Genomic DNA, 9,634 nt, shown 5'->3' on the forward strand with positions numbered 1-9,634 from the left:
ATGGAGTATACGTGTAAGAACGATTGTAAGGGTTGATAATTAGTACCTTTGTCATATATGTATTAATGTGGTGTTTTTAAATAGTTGGATTAGTACTTGAAATTAATATGAGTTTTTTTTTTTTTCTAATATTTACTGGTTACGAAATTACCAATAAAATGTTTGATATTATTAAAATGCAAATTGATAAGTTTTAAGGTTATAATAATACATTATTTTAACAAAATGCACCAAAATATTATATTAATAAATCATTTCTAAAAAAATATATCAATCAAATATTCAACACAAATAATAAGGTCAAAATACTCTACCAAACACATATTATTCAAATCTTATTCTCGTAATAATAACCCTACTCAACTACCCAATATTATTTCCAAAGTCCTATCCAAAATAACAAACCAAACGCACCCTTTAACACCCTCCCTTAACTGGATGTCTTCAGACATCGATCAGTTTAGAAAACAAATATCTACTCCAGCACTTGTGCATCACATACTTCCTTCATTGAATAAACTCCAAGCAAATTTCGAAGCTTCATAAAGACTGCTGGCTTAAGAGGCTTTGTCATAATATCTGCAATTTGGTCTTCACTTCTATAGTAAACCACATCAATTACCTCATCTTTGTAGAGATCATGCAGAAAATGATACCATACATCTATATGCTTGCTTCAACCATGAAAGACATGATTTTTTGAGAGTTTGATTGCAGACATGTTATCACAATAAACTGTTGTTGCCCTTTTTTGATCATAACCCAATACTTCAAGTAATCTTCTTAGCCAAATTGCTTAACAGGCACAAAATGTTGCAGCAACGAATTTAGCTTCAGTTGTGGACAAAGTCATGATTGATTGTTTTTTAGATGACCATGAAATAGCTCCAGACCCCATCGTGAACACATAACCAGATGTGCTTTTTCTGTCATCTACATCACCAGCATAGTCACTATCAGTAAAGCCATATAAATCCAAAAACATACTTGACCTTGTTTTCTTTCTATACAGCATGCCAAAATCAATTGTTCCCTTCAAATATCGAAAAATTCTCTTTGCTGCAAAGAGATGAAGCTTCGTTGGGCATTCCATATATCTGCTTATGAGACTTACTGCATGCATGATGTCTAGCCTGGTTGTAGTTAGATACATCAAACTCCCTCCAATCTACTTATAGAGAGTAGCATTCACTTTCTTTCCTTCAGAATTCTTCTTGAGCTTCACACCAGGATCTGTTGGGGTGTTAACTAAGTTGCAATCTTTTATCTGAAATCTATCCAGAATTTCTTCAACATATTTCTTCTGTGTGATAAACATGCCACTAGGTGATTGAATTACTTCAATGCCAAAACAATAGTGCATTAATCCCATCATGTCAAATTCTGTCATCATTGATCTCTTAAAATCAGAATTCATGTCCTGATCATTACCTGTAAAGATCAGATCATCCACATACAAGCACACTAGAAGTATCTTCCCTCCATTTCCAGTTTTTACGAAAAAAAGTATGCTCATAAAGACATTTTTGAAAGCCTTCTCTCAGAAAATAAAACTATGCAACTGTACCAAGCTCTGGGCGTTTGTTTCAGTCCATATAACACCTTTTTCAATTTGTATACCTTGTTCTCATTTCCTTTTTTGACATAACCTAGAGGTTGCTCAACATACACATGCTCATGTAAGTCACCATGTAGAAAAGCTGACTTCACGTCCAATTGAAAAATAGGCCATGAGTTTCGTGCCACAACAGAAAGAACCAGCCGAATGGTGTCATGCCTTACAACCGGAGCAAACACTTCTTTGTAATCAACCCCGAATTCTTGCTTATAGCCTTTTGCCACTAGACGTCCTTTATGTTTCTCCACTGCACCCTTCTCATTTAATTTGGTCTTGTAGACCCATTTGAAACTGATCACTTTTTGCCCCTTTGGAAGATTCATTAACTCCCAAGTCTGATTTCTTCCAATTGCATTAATCTCTTCGTCCATAGTCTTTTGCCACTTTACTTCTTTGATAGCATCGTGAAATGCTATAGGATCACTCTCCGCAAATAGAGCAAAATGAGCAATTGTATCTTCATCAAATAATTCATCTCCACTTACATAGATCCATCATCCAAGTTGTTCTCCTCCTTGGACTTGACAAGCTTGATGGCTGGACTTTCCTTGATGAAATTTCAGATGTAATTTCAGGAGGAACTGCTAAAATTTCAGATGTAACTTCAGGACGAACTGTTGATTATTATAGATGTCCAGATTTAAGCTGCTTTCTTCTTCATCAAAACTTACAAAAATATGATTGGGTTGCTGCTCCAAATTGTTATTAGTCCAATTCCACAACTTTATTTTATAAAAAATAACATCATGACTAATAACAAGTTTCTTAGTAATGGGATTAAATAACTTGTAAGCTTTGGAAGATTCACTCACACCAAGAAAGACACCTTTCACCCTTGTCATCAAGCTTCTTTCCTTTCTGATCTGGAATATGTGCATAAGCGAGACACCCACAAATTCTAAAATGATCTACAGTAGGTTTGTGACCACTCCAAGCTTCAGCAGTGTCAGAGTTTGGACAGCAAATGTAGGACTTCTGTTCAAAATATGAATACTCCAATTAACTGCTTCAAGCCAAAAAGTCTTTGGAATTCTTTCATTGGCTAGCATGCTTCGAACCATATTTAAAATGGTATGATTCTTCCTTTTGGACACACCATTCTTTGCAGTGTATAGGATGTTGTAAGCTGCTTCCTAATACCATATAAGGCACAAAAGTTAACAAATTCTTCTGAATTGTATTCACCACCTTGATCACTTTGAAGAATCTTAATTGTTGACCCTGTTTCATTCTCAACAAGGACTTTAAATGTTTTAAATGCTGCTAGAGCTTCTGACTTTTCCTATTAAAAATACACCAACGTTTGTCTGCTAAAGTCATCAATAAAAGAAATAAAATATCTCTTTTTTCCATTAGATACCGAAGTGATCAGTCCATAAATATCAGAATGGATCAACTCCAGTGGTTTACCAGCTCTCTATGCCTTTCCTTTTGGGAAAGACTCTCGGTGTTGCTTGCCAACCGCACATTCTTCGCAAATTTTGTTAGGGAATTTAATTTGAGGAAGTCCAACAACCATCTTTCTATCATGAAGTGTCTTTAAACCTCTGAAATTCAGATGACCATAGTGAGCATGCCATAGCCATGTTGAATCATCCTCCCTTGTAGAGAAACAAGTTTGAATATCACTCTGGATGTGTAAAGGAAACATCTTGTTTGCTGTCATGAAGGCCTTTGCAATTAGACCTTTTTGTTGATCTTGAATTTGACAGGCTCCTTCTTTAATAATGATGGAATAACCCTTCTCATGAAGCTAGCCTAGACTATAAAGATTGTTTTTCAACTTTGGAACATAGAAAACACCTGAGATGGTATGTAGGGTGTTATTTTTTTATACGAATTTTGATGTTCCTTTTTCCCATAACATAAACTTTGGAGTTATCTCCAAACCTCACAATAGTTTTGTATGATTCATCTAAGTAGGAGAACATTGTCTTGTCTTCACACATGTGATTGTTAGAGCCAATGTCCAGGTACCACAAATTCTGATTTGGCTCTTCCATGTTTTGACACACCATTAAAATAGTGGCTTCTTCCTCATTTTTCTCTGCAAAATTTGCCTTTTCTATTTTTGCTTTTGACATGTTAGTGTAACATTTAGAGCGATAATGCCCATACTTATCACAGCGAAAGCATTTAATTTTTGACTTATCAAACTTTGGCACTTGATTAAAGGAACCTCGACCTCTGCCCTAAAAGTCAAAATAATTATCTCCTCTACCTTGTCCTCGGCCTCTGCCTCTGTTCCATCCTCGACCTTGAGGGGTGGTAGCTTGTAAAGCTTGCTCTTCATATGTGGTATCTTGATTCTTGATTTTCTGCTCATGAATCAGTAGGGAGCTATGCAATTCATCAATTGAAAGCTCATCAATATCGTTGGACTCCTCAATTGAACAAACGATGTAATTGAACTTCACCGTCATTAATCAAAGATTTTTTTCTACTAGTGTGACATCTTCTATCTTTTCACCATGCAGCTTCATTTTACTAGCTATCGCCATTGTCATGAAGAAATAGTCATCTACAGATTCTCCTGGCTTCATTTGAAGAGTCTTAAAATCTCTGCGGAGTACTTGAAGATATTGTCATTTCACCTTCATTGTGCCTTGATACTTTTTCTTCATGGGATCCCAAATCTGTTTGGATGTATCTTTCTGAAGAATAGTCTCCAAAATCGAGCGATCAATTGCTGAAAACAGGTAGTTCTTTGCTTTAAGATCCTTCAACTTTTGGTCTTCAAATGCCTTTCTTTGTGCCTCTGTCGATGCTTCTCTTGCTGCAGGTTCAGTAATACCATCTTCTATAAGATTCTTGTATTCTTTGGATCTAAAAACGTTTTCCATCAGCATACTCCAATGGTCATAATGACCATCAAAGCAAGGTATTGTGGGTTGCACGAAACTTTCAGACGCTATATGTGATTGTTGTTGCAATTACGAGGAAAGAAGAGCTTCGGCTCTCTGACTGCTGTCTTTCGCACGTCACCTGTTTCACTCAAGTGGCTTTGATACCAATTGTGAAAGGAAAATAGAGGAAAATATTGAAGACTTAGAAAGGTGAAAATAACCACTTATTCATTAGCTGAATATAGTCTTAAATAGGAATTGTAAACAACGTACATATCAGAAAAATAGGACCATTAAGTCCATGAATAACAAACTCTTCTACTGTTGAAATTCTCCTAATGAATAGGTAATCAACTAAACTACTTCCTGTAGAATATGACATCAGCTATTTATTAAAAACAAACTTTAACAAAATCAAGAGAGAATTGAACCTTGCCATACAAAGAGGAGCGGAGAAGAGCTTGGAAGATCTACGAAGGTTGAAAGCTTTTCATCAAAAGTATAAATTTTTTTAAGCCTATTAAATGCTAGATCATTGGTTCCTATTTGCTTCCGCTCATCATTACTAGAAATCATCTCCAATAGAATATTTGCCATAGTAGCTCTGAAATCAGACATATGATACGCCTTAGTCGTATTTCAATACAAGGATTCCATTACCTTAATTTTTCTGTGCTTAGTTTTGATGTTCATCCTTAAGTGGTGGTAGTAAGATCCATGTTGTGCATTTGGGAAAATGGTACGTACCCGTCCTCTACAGCTGAATGCCAATCCAATACCACTGCCAAGGATTCAACCTCACCAATACAGTCACATATTTTTTTCATGAACCACAGCCAAGAAGCTTCATTCTCCCTATCACCGACGCTGAATGGTAATGGATATATCTGGTTATTACTGTCTTCAGCTACAAAAAAATAAAAATAAAAAATAAAGTACCTAAGTACTTGCACTTTAAAAAATCACTGTCAACACATATAACAAGATGAATATGCTCTTTGAAGCTCCTAGTTGAACAACCCCATCCCATGAAGAAATATATAAAATGATTTTCCCAATCAATCTTAATATGTGTAATCGTACCTGGGTTACGAAACTGTAGATTGTAATAGAACTTTGGTAACGGCATGAAAGACTCCTCAACGGTACATCTCAATTAATTAAGTGCTCAATTCTTTGCACACCACACCTACTTATATGATATCAATCTTGTATTGCTTTGCAAAGTTAGCTTGGATTTCCTTAAGTCTGTAAATCCAGTCCACCATCACAAACAATATTTTTAATCTTTGTCCCACAGGTTGTGCGTCTGTCTGTCAATGATAGGGCATAATTTGATCTCTTGTGCCGGTGTGGTAGTTATCTATTCGCCGAAGTTGAACAATTAGAACCTTCTTACCTTGTCGCCCTTGCATGCTTTTTATAAAATTCATGCAAGTATTTAATCTCCCATCTGTACCTTGTGGATTTCCATACTTCATATTGATTTTCATTCTTCAAAGCGTGCCCAACTAACGTATCTTTTAACACGTTTATATTTTTGAATATGTCCATGACACGTAATCCGAAATATCCCCTTACCGCATCATCCGTAATAGGAGTCGAAAGTTGTTTAGGAAAAGGAGGTAACCAGTGCATTAGATTATGCATGGTCTCATTCTCTATAGCATGCACAAGCGAAACTTCATTTGTGGGTTCCAGTGTCACATGCAATGTTGTCAGACTGGGTTCAGCAAAACATCCCATGTTATCTACACCACAATTAGCATCTGTTGTATCTTAAAAAGCTGGTGCATCAACTGGAATATCCTTCATATCTTCACCGTGAATATATAGGCCGCAAATTTGGTGTTTCCACGACCTAACCTAACACGCAAGCCTCGGTAGTTTCTAGTGCGTCTCAACCGGGGCCTGGATGATCATCACAATAACCAACCTCTATATTGACATTACCCTCATCTTCTTGAATCCCCGCATCAACATGCGGATTATTGTTTGGCCTAAAACAATATTGCCATAAAGATCAAAAGGTTCTATGGTCGTAGGTATTGAGTTGTTGACCAAAGTTGAATTCTAGAAGTGTTGACCAAAAGCTGACTCCTCAGCAATCAGAAGACTTAAAGTGCTAAATTGTAATTGCTAGAAACGGTGACGTTTAAGTCTTGATTAGGAAACTTTACTCTTCTCTTTACACTGCTGTATATATCAGCTTCTTAAACAGTTTTGTAATTCAGTTAGTTGAAATACAACTCATCTTCTCTCAAATTCTCTCTAGAATTTTTGGTTTTTCTTTAAGTTTCAAATGGTATCAGAGCCTGAGACTGACGTCAATGGCTAAAATTCCTAGTTTTGATCAATTTGTTAATAATATGGAGAAAGGAGCTAATTAATACTTTGCCAAATTCATACACATTTCTGCATTTCCTTCGAGTCTTCAAGTAGTTAATCCGAAGTTGACGAGAGACAACTATCGCGATAATTACCCTTTTTGGAGATCTTAGATACTGTTTGCAGTTGGAGCACATGAATTGGAGGATCTTTTAACAGGTTTAATTCCTTGTTCGCACGCCGCCACCTCTAATTGATTATGTTAATGAAAGTTTTCCTGAATTAGGAGAAGTTAAATCTATTGAAATTTCTGATAAACAAAAAGTCAATCCTGCTTATGTAGCCTGGAAAGGTATTGATAAGTTTTTAGTAACCTGGCTTTTAGCTTCAATTTCAGAATGCATGTTTGCATATGTGTCCAAATGTCAATTTGCTACTGAAATTTGGCTTACTCTTGAGCATGAATTCTTAAATGATTCCAAAGCTACGGCACTGCACTTAAAAAATTTACTTCAGAATACACAAAAAAGAAATCTCAGTGTCAGTGAGTATGTTAAGAAAATGAAGAGTATAGCTGAAAGTCTCTCAGCTAGTGGCCAAGTAATTACTGATGAAAATCTGCTCCAATATGTCTTAGATGGTCTTGGTCCTGAATTTGATACAATAATAGTGAATTTGACCTCTAGGATTGAGTCTAAGTTTGACTTAGTAACTTTGCAAGAAGCTCAGTTTTTGCTTCAGAAGTATGAGCTACAGTTTGAAAAGTTTAACTTAATTGATTTTCAAAGAGGATCAATCAATGAAGTTGCTGCTAGTAACATAGGTCAACAGTATCCCCATATTTCACAACCTATTTCAAATTCAACTTTTTCAGCCTCAAATACTCCAGTCACAGTTCCTAATTTTCCTAATTCCATTCCTTACCCCTCAAACGTTGTGCCTAATTCACCTTGGACTGTCACTACTCTAATTGCTTAGACTAATCAGTTTACACCTGCCTCTCATTTAAGTCAGTTTGGATCCTCTTATGCTAATTTTAGATCTCTTGGATTTAATGGAGCCAGTAGAGGTGGAGGAAGAGGAAATGGTAAAGGCAGACCAATCTATCAGGTCTGTAGCAAGATTGGTCACACTGCAGTTCAGTGCTAACACAAGTACAACTCCACTTATAATGGAGCTCCTCAATTTGGCAATTCCAGGCAATTTGGAAATTTAGGACAGTATGCTGGTGCATTTGATAATTCTAGACAATTTAGTAATTCTAGTCCTTTCACCGATCCTGCTGGTCCAAATAGGCAAGGTTCAAACACCTACAATGGTGAATCGCATTTTGTGAATTCTGGACCTTCATATTCAGTACATTCAACTCCTTCTCTTGGCAGTTTCTCTTCTAGAGGAAATTAGCAGCAAGAAATTTACCCTAGCTCTTATCAACAATCTCCACAGCCTTGTCCATCATCATTTAGCAATACTGTACCTAGCCAACAACATTATGTTGCAAATCAAGCTCAATTTGCTTCATCTTCTCATGGACAGCCCATTGCTGCTATGGTTTCTTGCTTATCACTATCTCCTGATCCAGCTTGGTATATGGACTTTGGTGCTACTAACCATGTTACTCTTGACCTGAATCAACTGAATGGCAGCAGGAACTATGCTGGAGTTGACCAATTGCAAGTTGGTAGTGGTAAGTTCCTAAACATCTCTCATATTGGTTTTACTGCTTTACCTAGTTCCTTACAAACCAAATATCTTCAATTAAAAAATGTCTTGTGTACCTAAAATAACTAAAAATCTTCTTAGCATATCCAGATTCACAAAAGATAACAATGTAGTAGTTGAATTTACATCTGATTGTTGTGTTGTTAAGGACAAGGTTACAAGGACAATATTGCTGTAGGGAGAGCTTAAAGCTAGACTTTATCAACTATTCATCTCTCCTAATCCTTCCTCACAACCTATTTCATCTCAACAAGTTGTTCCTGTCTTCTCTAGGTCCACACCGTTGTCATATGTTTATGCTATTCAGTCTAGAATTCCTTTACATTGTGTTTTAGAGAACAATAAGAACATATCTCCAGATTGTGTGTCTGATCTATCTCAAATCTCACAATGTAATGCAAATTTTACACAACATTCTTGTAATTCTGGTTTGATCAATAAAGTTTCAAATGATTTCATTGACAATCATGTTTCTTTACATTTTTTTGCTAATAATGATTCTGTGCTTGAAAATAACTATGTGCATACTCATTCTGTGCATTCCAATAATCCATCATCTCATTCATCTTTAGCTCTACATGTTAACAATACAATTGATAATCTAGGTCTTCTTTGGCACAGGAGACTAGGCAATCCTCATTCTGAAGCATTTCATAAGATTTTGCAATATGTGAATATAAATTTGTCATCCAAATTACAGTTGTCGTTTTGTAATGCCTGTCAACTTAGGACAATGCATAGGAATAACTTTCCTGTTTCTAATTCTAGAGCAACTAAACCTCTTGCTCTCATAAATAGTGATGTTTGGGGGCCTGCTCCATCTGCCTCCATTGAAGGATTCAAATACTATGTTCAGTTCATTGATGACTTTAGTAGATTTACATGGCTATTTCCCTTAAGGACTAAGGCTAAATTTGAAGTTAGGTAAGTTTTTATCAAATTTCATCACCTAGTAGAAACACAATTTGGTTGTAAACTCAAATGCTTGCATTCTGACCAAGGTGGTGAATACATAAGACTAATCCCTTATCTTACTAGTGTTGCTATCCAATATAAACATTCTTGTGCCTATGTTCATCAACAAAATTGGAGAAGTAAAAGAAAACACAGGCATGTAGTA

At 36.0% G+C, this 9,634-nt stretch overlaps 1 protein-coding gene across 1 annotated transcript; it reads right to left on the reverse strand.

Moving 5' to 3' along the window:
• Positions 1 to 475: 475 nt before the first annotated feature.
• LOC116116609 (secreted RxLR effector protein 161-like) lies at positions 476 to 1,093 on the reverse strand. The gene is made up of 2 exons (XM_031402673.1): positions 802 to 1,093; positions 476 to 627 (listed from the first exon to the last, which is right to left on the reverse strand). Exons 1-2 carry the CDS (start codon positions 1,091 to 1,093, stop codon positions 476 to 478), a joined length of 444 nt encoding a protein of 147 aa, XP_031258533.1.
• Between the last annotated feature and the right edge of the window lie 8,541 nt (positions 1,094 to 9,634).

This window comes from Pistacia vera, unplaced genomic scaffold (assembly GCF_008641045.1).
Source record: "Pistacia vera cultivar Batoury unplaced genomic scaffold, PisVer_v2 Contig78, whole genome shotgun sequence".
Taxonomy (NCBI): Eukaryota; Viridiplantae; Streptophyta; class Magnoliopsida; order Sapindales; family Anacardiaceae; genus Pistacia; species Pistacia vera.